The following is a 19,212-nucleotide window of genomic DNA, read 5'->3' as shown; positions in this document are numbered from 1 at the left end:
TCCTCATAGCTCATTGGCTCTGTGACCAAATAGGACAAGGTGATGGACATGGGCTTATGGAGTTGGGACTGAAGCCAAGTCAGGTGGCTGAGAAACGATACTTTCCCTAAGAATATATGGGTTTTGTCTGCAGAGAGAAGAATGGATGCTGGGAACCAAATAAGAGATGAGTAATACAGAACCCTGACTTGGCCATGACAAAGACATGCTTAGAATTGCAGACACTGTTTTGCAACTGAATTGTTTCTAAGACAACTCTGTAGGTACCTCTGAGGGATTTAATTATTCATTCCCCCAAGAGATTCTGGGCAGGCCAGCTGATTTTCACAATATGAATAACTTTATACACTATTTTTATATTTCCTCACTTTCCAATCCTACTTCTGAAATTTTTGAAGACAAAATTTTACCATAATCAACTTTGATTTTAATATATTGCTAATTGCAATTTATTTATATTGCTAATTGTAAATTAGAAATTAAGTTTCTAATTTTTCTTTTATATTTCTCCAAAACTTAGGAAGTATTAATTTAATTCCTCTTCTGACTTTGAGATGTGTGGAAAGTGTCATTACAAATTGGAAGGTCTTCCATTTTACAATTCCTTCATCACAGACTATGGTCCTTGATACGGGCTTTCAAGTACCTGTCTCTAGGCCTCTGGTAAGGAAGAGTTAGGAATTCTCTTGGTAGGAGCCATCCATTTCTACATGCTATTTCTTAATCTCTCTGAAATATGTATATTTTGCTATGTTTTGATAATTCTTTCATTGTGATACTCCTAAAATTTGTCTTGTCATTCTTCACCTACAAACATTTTCATCTTTGAGGGAGAGAGTTCCTAGGTCAACTTCCATGATGCTCCTCTGTAAGTCCAAACTGTTTCATAGTTCCATTCCTATATTTTTCTTCCTGTTCATTATCTCTCTCCCATTTTAAGATAGTGACATCACCTAACATACATATCATCTGCATCCTGGGGACTTATTAATATTTAGGATTTTAATGATCACCTCCTGTAGCTTAGTTCATTCAACCCTATTTCAACTGTGCCTGTGTCATGTGTCCACTCGTAATATTGACTGCACTTCGTGTCTCTTCCTGGCGTTTCCTCCTGTCCAACTCTCTAAATACTAAATTGGTGTTTCATAGGACTCTATCTTAGGTCCTCATGTTTTGCTATACACTGGAGCCAGTACTGTCTGAAAGAACTTCCTGAAATGATGAAAATGTTCTATGTCTACACTATCCAATACGGTAGCCAACTGCCACATATAGTTATTGTGCACTTAAAATCTGGTCAGTAGAACCTAAATTTTAAATTTAATTTAATACCTACAAATGACCAGTGGCTACTGTATTGGATAGTGCAGCTCCAGGTGATTTCATTCATTTCTTCCATGGCTTTAAATACCTTCTGTTCACTTGATGACTCCCAGGTGCAAAGCTCTAGCTAAGACTAACCCAGAGCTCTAGCCCATATATACAACCACCACTTGAAATGTCTACTTGTATATCTCACGCATACCTCAAATGTTAATTCAAAACAGAGTTCTAGATTTCTTCTTCCCCAAACCTATTTCCATTCCAGTGTTATCCATTCCAGTAACTGGTCTGCTCTCTAATTCAGCTGCTCAGACCATAAACCAAAAGCTGTCCCTAATTCCTGTTACTCCTATATCCACTGTTAGCAGGTCAGTGATTTGATTTCTAAACTATATCTTAAATACATTTCCTCTCCATCTCTACTACTACCACCCACTCCAAGCCATTATCATCTCCAACCTGGACTGCTAGCAGTCTCGAATGTGATCTCTTCTTTCACTTTCCTCCCTTTACAAACCATTGTCTACTTAGCAGGCAGCAATCATTGTGAAATGTGAATCAATCATGTCATTCCTCCACTGAATACCCTTTAATAGCTTTCATTTAGGATGGAATTAAATGATCTGATCCACCTATGTCTACAAACCTAACTTGTGCCTTTCAATACCCTTGATCATTGTTATACCCAAAACCTTTTGGTTTCTTGAACATGCCAAACCCTTCACATATCAGTCTGCAGAGCTGTTCCCTCTGCCTGCTGTTCTTCCCCTATTATTGATACATGTGCCTTCTTCTCATTCTGAGATTTAGCTTTAATGTTACCTCTTAGGATAGACCTTCCCTATTTATATAAAGATGCTCCCTCTCCATCATTCCCTCTCTGTACCATTCATTCCTTCATAATCTCTCTCACTAGATTAATATTCTAGAAAGGCAGGAAGCAGTTCTGACTATTGTTTATTCAGCACCTCGCATAGTGCTTTGCATACAAGCAGGTGCTCAGTGATATTTGCTTAATAAACCTCCCCCAAATACCCTTCACATCACTCATTTCCATTTCTTGGTTCTATTTAGTACAAAATAGAGAGGTTTTACGAGAGGTTACCCTGACTGGAGTATGCTAAGCCAAGTTCTCCTTACTACATGGCTTTAGGCTTCAGCAATCAGGGGCCCTAGAGATATGTATGTGGTTTAATCCAAGCCAGCCTCTGGCTTCTCTTCCTTGCTCCTTAGTCAGCAATTATACTATCTGGCTGGGAGCTTCTAAAGTAGAATGCCTAATTAGCAGAGAGGCAAACTGGAAGCTGAAAAATAGCTCTCAAGGTGAAGTCTGGAATGTATGTTTCATCTGTTTTGGCCAGCATTCTTCTCTGAATAGGGCCTCTGTTTCTCTAACCCTTGAAGATGGTCAGTACCATTCTCTAATAATACAGCTTACTCTGGAATGTGGGCTATCATGATGAGAAGAGACTGGAAAGGGATTTGGGATAGTGGAATGAGAGGTATTGTAGCTATACAAAATTTTACGGGAAAACAAACCCAAGAAAACAAAAAAATCTCCCACTTGGTTTACATTTTCCCAGTCCAGAGTACTATCTTATAACACAAGGGGAAATCAGGTCTCCCAAGACTGCACCTCCAGACTACCCTCTGCTACTTTCTTAAGTTACCTTGGTGACCTCAAGGTGGACCATGACTTCTGAGGAAGAGAAATTCTGGGGTTGGCAATGTAACCGCATTGTCATCTACATCAAATACGGCTTTCAATAAGGTAGACTTATGAAAGCAGTATTAATAAGTACTTACACATAGAAAGAATATATCCAGGAAGACACAACCAGTAATAGTGGCTGTCTCTGAGGAGGTAGATTGGGAGACAAGAGTGACAAGGAGATACACTTTTCACTGAACACCTTTTTAAACTATTTCAACTTTTTTTTTTTTTTTACCATAAGCACATTATACCTACTCAGAAATAAATAAGTTTCCAAATTTGAAAAACTTAAAATACAGTATTGATCCTCAAAGAGCCATTTAGCTGGACTAACACACATAGACCTTAGAAAAATATAAGACAGCACATAGTTAAATACCAATTAGGACAGTACTGATTACAAGTAGAAGAGGAAGGTCTGTTCATTTGAAGGAGCTGGGTCTTAGATGAGGAAGGAAATTTTTAGCCTAGGGAAAGTTGAGCAAATAAATTTGAGAAGAAGTAGTAATGTGCACAAATAGAGAACAGGAGACTCAGATAGACCTACTTGAATCTCAATTCTATAACATGTTAGCTGAGTGACCTTGAATTAGTTTTATAACTTCTTTCAACCTCAGATCTCTCATTTGTAAAATGAGTATGAGTACCTACCTTAATAGGATTAAGAAAAACTAAAGACTGTAAAGTGGTTAGCATAGTACCTGACAGAGTAGATACTCAACTAAAAGTTGCCTAGCATGAACATGGTTGAACAGGGAGACCAGTCTTACTAGAGTACAGGGTACCTGTTCAGAGGGGACAAGATAATACTGGCTATTAAAGTTATAACAAAGTGGACGATCACCTTGTTTTGTCTCTGGGGTTCCTGTAGCATAAGAATTATAAACAAATATCACCATTATGCATTCTCTAATGTTCAAGAAGGTGAGATATCTGACAATTACAAGGTTTCTCTCTAGCATGGCGCCGCTGGTGCTTAATCAAAACAGAATTCTGACTGAAGGCCTTCCCACAGTCATTACATTTATATGGCCTTTCCCCAGTATGGATTCTCTGATGTCGGATAAGGTGTGCCTTACAGATGAAGCTTTTCCCACAGTCAGTACATTCATGAGGCTTCTCCCCTGTGTGAACCCTCTGGTGCTGAGCAAGATCGGAGTTCCACATAAAGCCTTTCCCACAGTCCTTGCATTCATAAGGCTTCTCCCCAGTGTGGATTCTTTGATGTCGAAGTAGGGCTGGGTTCCGAGTAAAGCTTTTCCCACATTCCTTACATGTATACGGTTTTTCTCCAGTGTGGATTCGCTGGTGCTGTGTAAGGCTTGTGTTCTGACTAAAGCCCTTCCCACATTCCTTACATTCAAAGGGTTTCTCTCCAGTATGTATTCTCTGGTGCCGAATCAGGTTTGACTTCCAAACGAAGGCTTTAGCACATTCTTGACACACGTATGGTTTCACCCCCGTGTGAATTCTCTGATGTGCAATGCAATGTGATCTAAAACTGAAAGTCTTCCCACATTCCTTACATCCATAGACCTTCTCTCCATTATGAATTCTCTGATGTTGGTCAAAGTCTTCATTTTTATCAAAACACTTGCCGCATTCTTCACATATATAGAATACCTGCTCACTGAAAATTTTCTGATGTATACCAAGGGGGATATTAACACCAGTATTCTCTGAACTATCTTCGCCAGAGACCATCTCATCTTTGACAATCACTTCTATAATATCATTTGCGGTGTTCTCCAAACTTCTCCCATTGGAGTAGTCAGACCACCTCCCTAACCTGCTTTTTTCCTCCTCACAGGTTTTTCCAAACCAGAATTCCTGGGAGCCACGGCACCAGGGTCCACTTGATAGTACCATGTGGTCCTTTGCCTCCTCAAAACTTCCCTCCTTCAGAATAAAATCTTCTTTCTCACTCTTCAACACACCCTCTGAAAGAACAAATCAAAGCTGCAAATGTCATCATCACCCATGATAGAGCGAGTAAGGTCACCAAGTGGTACTAGTGTGTCCATTTCACTCCAAGTGTCACCCCTCGTGTCTCAGTGGCCTTGTCTTAGTGGGAAACGGCACAAGGGCTAGCACACAGAAAGCAACCAAAAGGTATACCACAGAAAGGCAAAAACTAGACAGAGTCCCTGAGGGCTATGATTCCCAAGCACCAGGCCAAGCACAAGGGGAGCTCTCCCAAAACAGTTGAATTGAACCTCAGGGACACAAGTCAGAACTTCTTCTAGGTAGTCCTGGTTATAACATGAGAAGAACAGGCCAGGATTCAGGGCAAAGGACCTGTTCAGAAATAACAAATCCTTTGAGGCAAACCTGGGGAACCTAAACTTGTCACACGCAGTGGAAAGCAACAAGGAGAATCTTCTTCATACTTGTCAATGCTAAAAGGAAATGTCTTCTCATTCAATCCAGTCACCAGGTCCACCATGAAAAGTGCTTCCCCAAACTACTTCAGATACAGTTGGGCAAAGACTGCCTGCTCTTTGCTCCCACAGTACTTTATTCACATCTCTGTCACAGCATCACACTTTGCTGTAATTATACATTTATGTATAATGTCCCATTAGACTGTGAGCCCTTGCAAGATAGGGGCCATATAGTCCTTGCTTTCTGATTCCTAAAAACTAACAGAATGAATAAAGTGCAGCGCTTACTTTTAAAATATTGGTTGGCCATAGCAGCCAGTAGGTCATCTGTTCAGTTACAGCCTAAGACCCAAGACCCATTTGAATTTAATTAATCAATAGTGTTCAAATGAAAGCTGGAAGCTTGGGGTTTAACTTTCCTCTTCATTAAATGGTTGATTTGGGGATTTTTAGAGAGTCGTTTATTTAGAACATAAATGCTAAAATGGAATCTTAATAGTTTACAACAGAAAGACAGAGTAAAACATGTGCCTGGGAAGAAAGTGTTCATTTCCCTCACTTACCAGTACAGGTTAGGCTTGGACCCTCTCCTTGAAGTTTCAGGTTCAATGGCTCTTCCACCTGCTCAAAATGGGAGATCCCAGCAGGCTTTAGAAATGGATATCCTGCCAGGGTCAAGATATAAATAAAGGTGGCTCAGTCGGAGGAGTGGGGCCCGTTAGGAAAGGAGCAGAGATGGAAGCGGTAAGGGAGAATGAAGGTGGGTGGACAGATTGGTACATAGGCGACCTGACATTTGAGGAGGATAACAATATAGAGGACAGAAAACAGATGTACAGGGAAGTTGCAATTTCATCAGTTCCCCAAAATGTGAAAATGTTTCATTCATTTTAAATATCAAGAAGAAACAGGGGAGACTAAGGTCTCTTCTTCACTTCATCTAGGAGGCAAAATCCAGTTCATATGGAAAAGAGTCAGGACGGGATGGAACTGCACAGAGTTGTTCCTGAGGCTATGTTGGGGAACCACAGTCTCTCAGCTTCCTTCCTGTCTATCCACCTTAGCTATTGCCTTCTCTTTCTACAGAGGGTCAATGGTGGGCCTATGGCATCCATTAGAAATGGACTCACAGCCTCACTCAGCCACTTCCAGAAGTCACTTCTTATTCTAATAACAGACCTCTAATTGCAAAATCCACTCTGATAAACTCTTCTTCAGGCTTAGTTAAGTCTGGCCTCCTTGTAACTCCCATCCAATAAGTCTGGCCTCCTGAGAAATGTACCAATTCCCCACCCTCCAAAAGACAACCTCTTATACTGCTGAAGCCAAGGACTGTGTCCTCTGATATTCTCTTAAGACAAAATGGACTTTGAAAAGAAAGTTTGCTGCAGGTCAGGCCATTAGGATTTTACTCAAGGAATAATTTAGCTGTTGGCTTTCTGCCTAGAGCAAAGATGGGAAGTTCCCTTGGTTGGTGGGAGAATAAGCACTGAGATCCTGAGAGAATGCAGAGGACGCTGTAGTTGTCTCCCTATATCCATCTACCATGACCACCAACCCCACCCCACCACCCGACCATTATGGAGTAGCCATGCCCTTTGGAGGGGAGTGATTTCAACTCCAGTTCCTTTTTTTTTTTTTTTTTTTTTGATCAACTCCAGTTCCTAATGCAGCCCTCACTAGTCTAAGCCAAGCAGGTTAAACTATCCTACTTACTCCATGAGAGACAGTGTCAGAAGTTGGCAGTCCAAGCCAAGACAATCAGTGCACACAATTTCCCTGGCCATAGTCATTGGTTTAGAGTTGGCATCAGACTTAAGACGGTACATTACAAAGGCCTGAGGAAGGCATCCCATATTTTTCTCCCGAGGTATGAAGAAGCAGAGCCTTGGTTACAACTACTAATCATCTTACCACCACAGGAGGAGCCAGACTGTAGACAAAGCCAACATACAAGGAAATAGAAAAAATCAAAGACTGAAACTCTGATTAAACTGTACCTGCAACTCTACCTCTGAACTTTCAACTTCCAGGAAACAGTAAATTCTTTTTTTGTTTCAGCTAGTTTGAACTGGGTTGTTACTTATAATCGAGAATATCCTAGTATGGAAAGACTGCCAGACACAGCAAGGAACTGTGAGAATGGTGAAGTTGGAGGCACAGCTCAAGTTCCACTGTGCCTACAGGAGAGTTCCTGTAGGAAGAAGACAGAATGGGGTCAGGGGGGCCACAGGGGACATAGTTGCCCCTAGGAAATTAGGAACAGGAAAGCCTTGTGTTGGGCAAAGGAATGCCAGAAATCCCTGAGCTGGAACTATATGATTCAGGGTTATTGAGACTTCTTGATTACTAATGATAAAGATGGCTGTGATACCCCAAAGGGCAGTCAGAATCTGGAGGACTATAAGCAGGCTGGGAATGCAGAAAGGCCACCTCAGTGTGTAAACAGAAAAGTCAGGGAGTACAGATAAGAACAGTAGAAATGGGGAAGAGACAAAATAGGTGAATGAAGAAGAGCCAGAGTGAATTAAACAGACTCAAGAAGATGGAAAATCATGGGAACACAGGAAAAAAAAAAAAAAAAAAAAAGGAATCCCACTGATGTCTACAGCACTAGGTTAAGAGAACATATACCTATTACATTTTAAAGATCAAGACAAGGGAACTGGCCAGATGACAGGCATGTGTCCTCACTCACCTGAGGAGATGCCCCTCGGGCCCTCTCCATCCAGAGCTCCCTGAGGAGCCTTGCACCAGGGTGCTTCCCCTCGCTCCAGCTGGGAAATCAGAGCCGGTTTGGGAAATGGAAATGCTGCTTAAGGGGAAGGAAATGGGACAGGCAAGTGAGTGGGGTGACATAGAGCGATCCCAGAGCTCTTCCCAGGCTTTGTCTTTAGGGGTGGGTTGGAAAGAAGGGAATTAACTAGGGAGAGCAAGAAAAGGAAGTCCAGGTGAAGGAACAGGAGACCCAGGGGAGTGGGGCCAGAGGACTTACAAAGGTCAGGAATTAGAGTAAGAGGTGCTCAATGACAATTTCAGTGAGCGAATAGATGATTCCACTCATTGAGATTGAACTTTCTTATTCTCTTCCTCCCTTGGAGCTCTCAAGTTTAGACAGCTGCATGAGGTGGCTCGGTATTGGGCTGGGTCTCCCATAGGGAGAAAGTGGGAAACTGAGAGCTTGGTGAGGCACCAAGAATCTGCTCTCTTCCTTCTCTACCCATGGCACAGGGGTCAGGAGTTAGGCAGCTCTCACCCTGAGGCAATAAAGTCTGTTTCAAGGCCTGAATTTATTTATACCTGGACTTCCCACTTCCCAGCAACCACTGAGGCTGGGTCATTTGAATCCAAGGGCCTGAGGTTCCCACTCAGATGAGGGTTATCAAAGACTCCTGAGCTTCTGAGGAAGAAGGAACCAGGAAACTCTGAAGGGCGGAAGCAGAGTCCAAAAGGAAAGACCCTTACCCAGGGCAGCCACAGCCCCATAATTCTCCAGCATCACGTCCCTGTACAGGACCCTCTGAGCAGGGGCCAGGCCGGTCCATTCGTTCTCAGAGAAGTAGATGGCCACATCCTCGAAGGTCACTGACTCCTGAAACAACATGTGTTTAAATGCCCTAGGACAATCCCAGACCCAGGCCTGGAGTAAGGGGCAGACCAGGCACTAAGAGGTACTAGAGGGCGTGCCAGTTGAGTTTCTGGATTCTAAATGCCTAAGAGAACCCTTAGCAGATTTGTACCCCACACTTCCAAAGATATAGAGGATCAGCCATCAATTTCTCATGGCTCTTCATCTTAACTTCCCAACATCCTCTCATCTTTTTCATGAGTCTCTACAAATTTTCCCTCTTTATCCTTATGCCCCAAACAACTATCTGTGCTCCAGGAGCCATCCTTTCCCCGCAGTGGGCCCTCTGTCTGAGGTCACCAACCCTTGATAACAAGCTCAACTATCATCTATCCAGTCCAGGACAAGCACTTGACATATATTACTTGGTGTATGCCTCACAGCCTCTGAGGAGGGCATTAGATTCATTCTATAGAAGAAGAAATTGAGGTTCAGAGATTTACTGCTCCCAAAGTTACAGAACAGAGACAGAATCCAGGACTGTCTGCCTCCTCTGGCTCTTCTTTACTGTGCCACGCTGCCTTCGGTCCTCACTCTTGCCACCCCTGCTGTCCCTGTGTGAGATTCTTTCCCTTCTCTCCCTCCTCCTCACTGTCACCCGCCACAGGGGAAGCTAAGGGCACCTCAGTACACTCAGGCTGCCCGGGAGGCCGGACTCCAAAGGGCAGATCCAAACTCTGACTTTATTCCCTGCACTCTGCCACTCCGCAGCCTACTCTTTCTTCCCAGCTTCCCAGTCTTAATGTCCGCTTTTCCTGTACCTCTGGGAGCCCAAGCTTCTGCCCTTTCTCTTTCCTTTTTCCTTAAGAAACACAAACAGTGCTAATGTAGAGCCATCAAGACTTCTACTTCCCTGCCACTAATCAGTCCTTGCCCTACAATGTCCCCACAGCGACTTACCCAGCACCCCAGGGGCTCAAAGACTTTGGCTTGACTTGCACCTCAAAACGTCCAAATCCTCTGCACCGCAGACGATTCCATTCCCTATTCAGAGACCCAGCTTACCTGCCAAGAATCACCTCTTGTACCACCACCCTCATGCCCTATCCTGTCACCATCCTGTTAGAAACCCAAACCCTTGCCTTGCCCCATCGGTGTCCTTGCACCTGCAGCTCCCCCTGCCTGGAGATCCAGTTCCTCCCTCCTGCGCCGGCAAACTCAGATTCATCTCAAGACCCACCTCAGACATAACCAGCTCTGTAAAAACCAGTGACCTGGAAATGCTGGACATTCGCCGCGGCGCACAGGGCTCTGCCAACACCTCTGCGCCCGCGCTTGGCTCCCGCCTGCGCAGCTGCACGTGTGCGTCCCCTGCCGGCGCAGGTCTGGGGGGTGGCGAGCTCACTCCTCTCCCTGCCCGCTCCTCCGGCCCCTGCACTCGGGGCTGCACCCCGGCTCCCCGGCCGCCGCCGCACGGCCCCCGCCGCCCCTCCTGCGGGCCTAGAGCCCGGGGCAGAGCCGAGCCAGCTTGGCGGCGCCGGCCCCGCACTCACCGGGCGCGCCCGGGCCGGCGCGGGCTGTCCCGGCTGCAGCTCGGGCGCAGGCCCGAAGGGGGCCCCGCTCGCCAGGGCCGCGGCCGCCATGGCCCGGGCCGCCCTCCGGGGAGGCGAGCGCGCGCCAGGCCCGCCCGGGGGCCGCCGGGTCGGGCAGGGGCGCTCCGGGCCGGGGCGGGTCTGACGCCGGCGCCCCTCGGCTCCGCGGAGAGGTGGAGGCGGCTGCACTCCCGCCACTCCGGCTTCTCTAGGACGGCGGAGGGCGCCACGTCTCTGTGGTCCTCCTCTCCTGCCGGGAAAAGGAGCCGGGAGCCGAGGGCGCGTCCCGCTCCCGCAGACACACCCGCTGCCTCGGAGCGCCGCGGCGGGACGCAGGCGAGCGGGCCGCTGGGGGAAGACCTCCTGGGAATCCTGTCCCAGCCCTCCTCTTCCCACTGGCCACCCTCCTCTGCCGCACTGCACTCGCAGGACGGACGCCGGTGCGGAATAGCACAGACCCCTGGCCTGCCTGTTCCTAGACCTCCATCCCCTCACTGGGTTCTCCCTTCCCAGGGAGCAGCTAACGGCCTCATCACTGTGGTGCTTCTGATATCCACCCAACATCTAGCACCTCTTATGGCCGTTTCTTTAAGTGCCAAGGAATACTTGTTGAATAAAGGAATGGATAAAGGTTGAACCTTTTTTCCCCCTTTTATTTATTTGACAGAGAGAAAACAAGCTCACGCACACGCAGGGAGAGCAAGAGGCAAAGAGGGAAGGAGAAGTAGGCTCCTCGCTGAGTGGAGAGCCTGAGGTGGGGCTCGATCCCAGGGCCCCACGATCATGACCTGAACCCAAGGCAGACGCTTAACCGACTGAGCCAACCAGGCTCCCTGTGAACCAGTTTTTCAGTGGAAGAAAGTAAGGCCCAGAGAGAGGAAATGGCTTACCTAACATCACATAGCATGTTGAGAAGTTAAACCTTTAAGCAAAATTGTAGAAATAGAAGAAGACCACCAAAATAAGAACAAGCAAAGGCTATTCATTCAGAGCTTACTATAAGCAAAGGCGTTCAACCACCATCACTTGCATTTGGTAAAGACTCTAAATCAGGTACAGAAGTATAAAGCTTTATAGTTAAAAGAGGAGGGGCAGGGAAAGAGACTTCAGGTATGCTCTGATTGGAGATTGTTGGCATGGGGGAGCTAACTAGAAGCAAAGCATCTTATGTGAGTGGTTGGGGGAGTATATTAATCAAATTCTGGCTATTTGGGGCTGATTGCTACAGGGTTTATTTTGGCTTCCTGGACTGGTTGCTACGGATAGTAGTTTGACTTCCTAGACTGGTTACTGCAGATAATGGGTTGGCTTTCTGGACCCTAGATTGGTTGCTGCAGACTGTGGATCAGAGTTCTATTTTTCTATATGGTCTGGCCATTTTCCATTTGTATATATAGTCTTTTGGGGTGAACAAAGTAGGAAGATGTCTGCTTCAATGAAATTCCAGCCCAGAGGCCCAGATTCCTTTTAGAAACCCAGGGACTGAGAGCTTACAGATATCATACCCGTGAAAAATCACAGAACAAAGGAGACCTCAGATGAGCTCCCTGATTTGTTTGCTTGTTTGTTTTTAAGAGGATACTGGAGAAGTTCATAAATGGACACTAGTGAATAGTCTGTGAGCATTGAGTAGGCAGCAGTGAGTCTTACCCTGGGAAAGATCATTAAGAAGGATGAGCACACAACAAATGCTCCCATGATTTTCTTAGTGACAAGATAGAGAAAACTGGACTCAGTGCAAAATAATTATGGGAGTTTGAGCTCATAACAAGGACCTCTCAGAAGCCTGATTATTAAGTCATGCTCCACCAGAAGGAAGGTCTCTTAAGGTTCGGATCAGTGTTTTGGTTCAAAACTAAAGAGGAGAGAGATAGTCTATTTTCATCCATATATTTTTACTCTTTCCATTGTTCTTCCTGTTAAACACATAGCAGCAGACAAGGTCAAGGCCATATCCTAACCGACTTGACCAGTAAAGTACAATAAGCCACTTTTAGATTTATACAATGTATTACTTAAGTAAACAGCAAAAGGAAGAGTATCCAAATATGTCAGTCCCCAGATCCTTGTTCCAGGCACCAAAAACAAGGACATCAAAACAAAAGGGGGTTCAGTCGCTATAACATCCTTGGTGAGGAGCTGATTTTAGACTATAGTTAAACAGTGTTACACTCTGCAGTTATACCCAGAAACCCTCCTACCTCTTCACAATCTGAGAGGCAATGAGAAATGGTCTAATGACTGCCTCCCACAAGAGAGAGGGAAGGGAGTGGGAGATAAGCTTGAAGGTCTCTAAAGCTCCTCTCATCCTCTCATGTTATAGAAGGATCACAGGTTGATCTGCCATGAGTCAGAGTAGCTGTAGTTCAAGATTTTGACTGCATGGCTTATATATGTGTAAACCTATGAGGGCACCATGGTGGAGCCATTCCCCTATAACTAGACCTCCCAACTTTTTATACATAAAGATTCTCAGGAATATGAGCCACCACATAGGTCATCAGATACTCTAATTGGTTGTATTGACAGTCAAATACTGTCAATACAATGGGTCAAATACATTCCTTGTATCTTAGGCAACATCAGACAAAAGTGCCCATGATAGTGACATACAATAGTATAAACAGATCCACTGGAGATTGAACCATAGTCAGGCTCCTCATCCAGAGCCAATCTAGCTAATTTTGTCAGTAGTCCAAGTGAGGCAAGAGGTACTGGCAATGGCACATAACCCACATAAACTGGACAGCAAAAAATCCAGGGCAGTACAATTGTCCTTTATCAATCACGCTAGAGAATTTAGAACAATCAGTGGGCTATGAAACATGTACAAGAAGTCCAACAATAACAAGATGAGGCTAAAGGGAATAATTTCAATGTCCGGGAAGTTAATCTTATTCTGTTGTTTCTTGCTGAGACTGTTTCTTTCTGGAGTCAGTGACTGTTGGGAGGATTCCAAGAGTTTTTAAATTGAGATTATTTATTGGCCAGTTGTAAAACTGAGGGTGGTAATGGAAGCCTGGATTGTTGCTCAGATATCCTATAGACAAAAGCTAAGAGGTTAATGGTCCCTCCCTCTGCCCCTGACTTCCCAAGGTCTAATCCTTACCAAGGACTATCCGGATTGTTCCTCTCCTTCCACAGCTAGTGTCTCACCTTATATCCAGTCCTCTCCATGTCTAACCCACACCATATGCTTAGACTCATCCCTGGTTAGTTCAGAAGCTCCTCTCTTCTATAATTTAGAACATCTTAGAATATCTCCTACCCTCTGACATGTGAGCCATGCCAACACCGCCTTAATTTTCAACCTCATAATTCATGATCATTATACTCCTTATTCATAATTTCCCAAATCCAGCAAGCATGGCTGGGATGAGTTTCAGTCTCCTAGCCCTCAGCTCTTTTTTCCTACTTGCAAATTCTAGTAGTCCAGTTTTCCAGAGATAGGTATAGAAGGGAAAAAATAGAGTGATAAGGGTTAATTATATGGTTTGGGTTTCCTGCAGCCAGTTAGGGCCTTCTCCCACTTCTGAACCTCATAATTAGACATTATAACTTAAATGAGAGGTACACTTTAAGGTAGTTATCACATTTGGAGCCCAAGTGATTTATCTTAATTTGTACACCACTAAGAGCTTAGGCTTGGTTGTCCAATTATCTTTTCCAGTTTTTAAGAGTTCACTCTCTCTCTTAATAGCACTTCTTTCTTGGGGAATGATACAGGTCACAAAAGGTCCAGCTAATGTCCCAGCTAACTGTCCACTTGTTGGTACTTTCAGCTATAAAAATAGCACTATTATCTTATTGTGCGTGTTAGGGAAAGCTAAATATGTAACATAGGTCATCTAAGAATTCTTAAGTAGTATTGTTGACATATGCTGTGTGGAAGATGGTAGTGCCATATCCTGAAAAGGTGTCTATTGTAGTCCATGCCTAGCAGCATTCTCCATATAAAGGTAGGGAATCAATGCAGTCTATTTGCTAGGATTCACCAGGCCTAGTTCCCCTACTTATGCACTCCAGTTTCCTTTGCTACTTAACTGTGTCACATTTGTCATATACACTTCTTTCTGTATTGATGTTCCAAGAATCCTGCTTTTACTATTTCTTTTTTGTTTGTAGAACTTCCTTCAGCCATCATTTTAGGGTAGGTGTGCTAATGACAATTGCCCTTAATTTTCCTTCATTTAATAACATATTGATTTTACTTTCATTTCTAAAGGATATTTTTATTGGCATAGGATTCTTGAATTGGTAGTTCCTTTTTTCCCCATCACTTGATAAACTTTGTGCCACTTGCAAATGACTTTCATGGTTTCTTTCTTTTTTTTTTTTTTTGTATATTTTTTTATTGGAGTTCGATTTGCCAACATATAGTATAACACCCAATACTCAAACCATCAGGTGCCCCCCTCAGTGCCTGTCACCCAGTCACCCCGTCGCCCCGCCCACATCCCCTTCCACTACCCCTTGTTCGTTTCCCAGAGTTAGGAGTCTCTCATGTTTTGTCACCCTCACTGATATTTTCACTCCTTTCCCCTTTATTCCCTTTCACTATTTTTTATATTCCCCAAATGAATGAGACCATAGGTTTGTCCTTCTCCGATTGACTTATTTCACTCAGCATAATACCTTGGTTTCTGATAAGAAATCCATGATCATTTCAGTTGTTTCTCTATAGGTGATACGCTGTTTCTCTCTAGTTGCTTTCAAAACATTTTCCTTGTCTTTAGATATTTAGTGTTTGTTTACACTGTGTCTGGCCTTGAATTTCTTTGGGTTTATCCTGTTAGGGGTTTGTACAGCTAATTTTAAGAAAATCCAATTTACCTATTTTTCTTTTGTTGTGATTTTGATGTCATATACACAAAATTGTTGCCAAATCCAGTGTCATAAAGATTTTCTTGAATGTTTCCTTCAGAGTTTCATAGTTTTAGATCTTAAGTCTTTGATACACTCTAATTTTTATATGTGGTATAAAATAATTCTTTTGAATGTGATATTCAGTTTTCTCACCGCCACTTTTTGCAATGGCTTCCTTTCCCTCTTGGTCTTGACATCCTTATTGATAACCAATTGACCATATAATGAGCGTTATTTCTGGACTCTATTCTATTCCTTTGGTCTATGTCTGTCCTTATGCTACTACCATGATTTATTTACTGTAGGTTTGAGTGGCCCCCCTCCCCAATTTATTCTTTTTCAAGATTGTTTTGCCTGTTTGGGGCTCCATGCAATTCCATATGAATTTGAGGATCAGCTTTTCCAATACTGTGAAAAAAGCTGTTAGCCTTTTAATAAGGATTTTGTTGAATTTATAGATCACTTTGGGTAGCTGAGGATAACTTTGGTTATCCTCTTAACAATCCTTCCTACCCATGAATATGGAATCTCTTTCCATTTGTATAAGCCTAATTTCTTTCAGCAGTGTATTGTATTTTCAACCTACAAGTCTTTCACCAACTTGGCTAGATGTTTTTCCCCTCAGTATTTAATCCTTTTAGATGCTATTGTAAATGGGATTGTGTTCTTAATTTCCTTTTTTGAATTGTTCACTGCTAGTGTATAGAAACACAGCTAATTTTTATGTTGATCTTGTACCCTGCAATTCCGCTGAATTTATTAACGCTAGTTCTCTTGTGGAACCTTTTGGATTTTATCTACATAGGATCATGTCATTTGCAAATAGAGATAGTTATCTCTCCCTTTCCAATTTGAATCTTTTCATTTTTTTCTTATCTAATAGCTCTGGCTAGAACTTCCAGTACACTGTTGAATTGCAGCAGTCAAAGTGGGCATCCTTGTCCCAGACCTTCTGATTTTAAAGGGAAACTCTCCAGTCTTTCACCATTGAGTATATTAGCTATAGGCTTTTCATAAATAGCCTTTGTCATATTAAGGAACTCTCCCTCTATTTCAGTTCTCTAAAGGACTTTATTATGAAAGGATGTTCAATTTTGTCAAATGCATTTTCTACATCGATTGAGATGATCACGTAGGTTTTTTCTTTCATTCTATTATTATATTCTGTGTCCACTTACCCTTATATTTCTGATATACACCCCACTTGGATATGGTGTATTATCCTTTTAATATGTTAATTGGATTTGACTTGCTAATATTTTGTTGAGGATTTTTGCATCTATATTCATAAGGGATACTGGCCTGAAATTTTCTTTCAGGTGATGTTCTTATCTAACTTTGGTATTATGGTACTACTGATAGTAGATTGACTCTTGATCTTGGGGTGTGGGTTTGAGCCCCACATTGGGTATAGAGATTACTAAAAAAAATAAACCAAATAATAAGTATTTGGTAGAATTCACCAGTGAAGCCATCTGGTTTAGGACTTCTCTTTACTGGGAGGTTCTTAATTAGTGATTTAATCTCTTTACTTATTATACGTCTGTTGAGATTTTCTATTTCTTCTTGAATCAGTTTAGGTAATTTATATTTCATGGCATTTGTCCATTTCTAGGTTATCTAATTTGTTGATGTACAATTATTGACAGTGTTGACATACAATTATTCAAAGTGTTCTTTTATAATCCTTTGTATCTCTATAAGGTCAATAGTTATGTTTCCACTTCCACTTCTGACTTTATTTGCATCTTCTTTCCTTTTTTCCTAGTCAATCTAGCTAAAGTTTTGTCAATTCTGTTGAATTTTTCAAAAAACCAATTTTGCTTTCACTGATTTTTTCTATTCTCTATTTCATTTATCTCTGCTCTAATCTTTACATGTACTTTCCTTCCTTCTGTTAGTGTTGGGTTTGGCTTGTTCTTGCTTTCTAATTCCTTAAGGTGTAAAGCTAGGCTTTTGAGATTCTTTTTTAATGTAAGCATTTACAGCTATAGTTTTCGTCTGAACACTGCTTTCACTATATACCATAAGTTTTGATATGTTGACTTTAATTTTCATCCATTTCAGAGTGTTTTCTAATTTCTCTTGTGATTTCTTCTTTGAAGAGGAAGTGTTAGGAAACTTGCATTTGGAGTCTTTCATACTCCATGTGTGTCTTTTTCCCTTATGATCTGGCTATATATCCTTAGTACACCATTGTAATAAATCTTAGCCATGAGTACAACCATAAACTGCATCTCATTAGTTCTTCTAGGGAATCTTTGAATGTGAGAGTGGTCTTGGGGATCGCCCACAGATTGATATGAGGATTGGATTGCTTAATAATACATACAAAGCATTTAGCATAATACTTGGCTTATGGTAAATTCTCATAATAAGAATAGTGATGATTATAGTGACAATGAGGATGACCAGCACAGAGCCATGAACAGGATAGGCGCTCAAGGTCAATCAATCCAATTCCATCCTATCCCTCCATCCTCTCCCACTGTATGTCCTCAAATGCACAGCCCAGTACCTTTATAATGGCATCTCATTGCTGGCAAGTACAAGTTTAGCTTCCTGAACAGCAAGAATAATACAGCAGATTATTAAGGCCCAGAGAGGTAAACTGAAATGTCCTGGGTCATGTCACCAGTTGGTGACAAAGTTGAAACAAGGATTCAGGTTTGCCCTTTAACTTCAATACTGACTTCAGTGTCACCTGGTATATGTGATGTAGACTAGGAGTAAAAGAATTAACCTGGGGCTAGGCTGTCAAGAACCCGGTTGCCATGGAGATAGAACCTTGAAAAACTAGGAAGGAAAAGAAGCCATAGATAAGTCCAGCCCTAAATTAGATGAGAAAATTATTTGCTCTAAAGGCAGAAAGAAACAATTTCTCCCCTGCATCTCCATTTTGACAATCCTCTTGTTGACTTGTGGGAGGTGAGGCAGTGGACAGGAGGTGGCAGGCACCTAAGGGAGCCGTCAATGGCATCCAGCATTAGGACAATGCGCAAACAAGATGCAGGGGGGATGGCCAGTACACCTAGACTACAGAACCCCAAAGGAGAGCCTCGATATAGAAACCACAGCAGCTAAATGGAACCCTCCAAACGATGGGCAGTCGCTCAAAATTCTGAGCCATACATATAATGAGAAGACACCAGACGGGACCAGACACCTGCCTGGGCCGTCTAGAGGACTCAAAGCAAGGCCCACCACCGTTGCCCACTACGGACTGTGCAAATGAAGCCTGCAAGGAAGGAGCACAAAAGCTGTTTAAGGACAGCCGAAACAATGCTCCTGCTAGGCCTAGGAGATGCGAACTTTCAGGAATACGGGGCGTGGTGGCTACTAGGCTCAGCGCGCTCACTGGCAGCAGCGGCGGTGGCAGTGAAGGAGGCAGCCCTCCCAGCCCCAGCCCCAGCCCCAGCCCCAGCCCCACGCCCTCACAGACCCACTGACACACTGCACCTCGGCGCGAAGCCCAGCCGACCGACGGACAGAGGGCGCCTCGGCACGGAGGACTGTCCGCAGCACCTGCCCCGAGACGCCGCCGCGGAGGCCGCGGGGGCGGAAGTGCGTCACCGCCCTGCCTACCCTGGAGCCCCGCACGCTCTAGCACGCCCGGAGGCCGTCCGAGCGTCTCGTTGGTCCTGTCAAACCTCAGCCCCGCTGGGTGGCTCTGCGCCCCCCTACTGCGGAGCTGCGGCGTGCTCCGGGTCTCCCGGGGCTCGCTCTGGGTCGCTGGCCCCCGGCCCCTCGGGAGGGTTGGCT

At 43.7% G+C, this 19,212-nt stretch overlaps 1 protein-coding gene across 6 annotated transcripts; it reads right to left on the bottom strand.

Annotated features, from left to right (window-relative positions):
• Window positions 1-3,231: 3,231 nt before the first annotated feature.
• ZNF662 (zinc finger protein 662) lies at window positions 3,232-19,021 on the bottom strand. Of its 6 annotated transcripts, none has more exons than XM_026000911.2 (5): window positions 18,910-19,021; window positions 8,890-9,016; window positions 8,123-8,239; window positions 5,988-6,089; window positions 3,232-4,980 (listed from the first exon to the last, which is right to left on the bottom strand). In XM_026000911.2, the coding sequence occupies exons 2-5, from the start codon at window positions 8,921-8,923 to the stop codon at window positions 3,950-3,952; spliced, it is 1,284 nt and encodes a 427-aa protein (XP_025856696.2). In that variant the 5' UTR covers window positions 8,924-9,016; window positions 18,910-19,021; the 3' UTR covers window positions 3,232-3,949. The 6 variants fall into 6 exon arrangements, with proteins under 6 accessions (XP_025856696.2, XP_072582688.1, XP_072582684.1 ...); XM_072726587.1 differs by having other exon boundaries at window positions 8,123-8,236; XM_072726583.1 differs by lacking the exon at window positions 18,910-19,021 and adding an exon at window positions 10,546-11,227.
• Window positions 19,022-19,212: the final 191 nt, after the last annotated feature.

The sequence above is a fragment of the Vulpes vulpes genome, chromosome 11 (assembly GCF_048418805.1).
Source record: "Vulpes vulpes isolate BD-2025 chromosome 11, VulVul3, whole genome shotgun sequence".
NCBI lineage: Eukaryota > Metazoa > Chordata > Mammalia > Carnivora > Canidae > Vulpes > Vulpes vulpes.
This window is presented reverse-complemented; position numbering and strand designations above follow the sequence as displayed.

What these genes read in the sequence shown, in the direction of transcription:
- ZNF662 (XM_072726583.1), bottom strand. Translation starts at nt 11,148, where the DNA reads ATGTTGGGTGGATATCAGAAGCACCACAGTGATGAGGCCGTTAGCTGC. An exon ending in CGCCGGCCCGGGCGCGCCCG is followed by an intron (nt 9,017 to 10,545) that starts GTGAGTGCGGGG and finishes ATGTTGTTTCAG; the next exon opens with GAGTCAGTGACCTTCGAGGA. An exon ending in TCCAAGCCTAACCTGTACTG is followed by an intron (nt 4,981 to 5,987) that starts GTAAGTGAGGGA and finishes TTGTTCTTTCAG; the next exon opens with AGGGTGTGTTGAAGAGTGAG.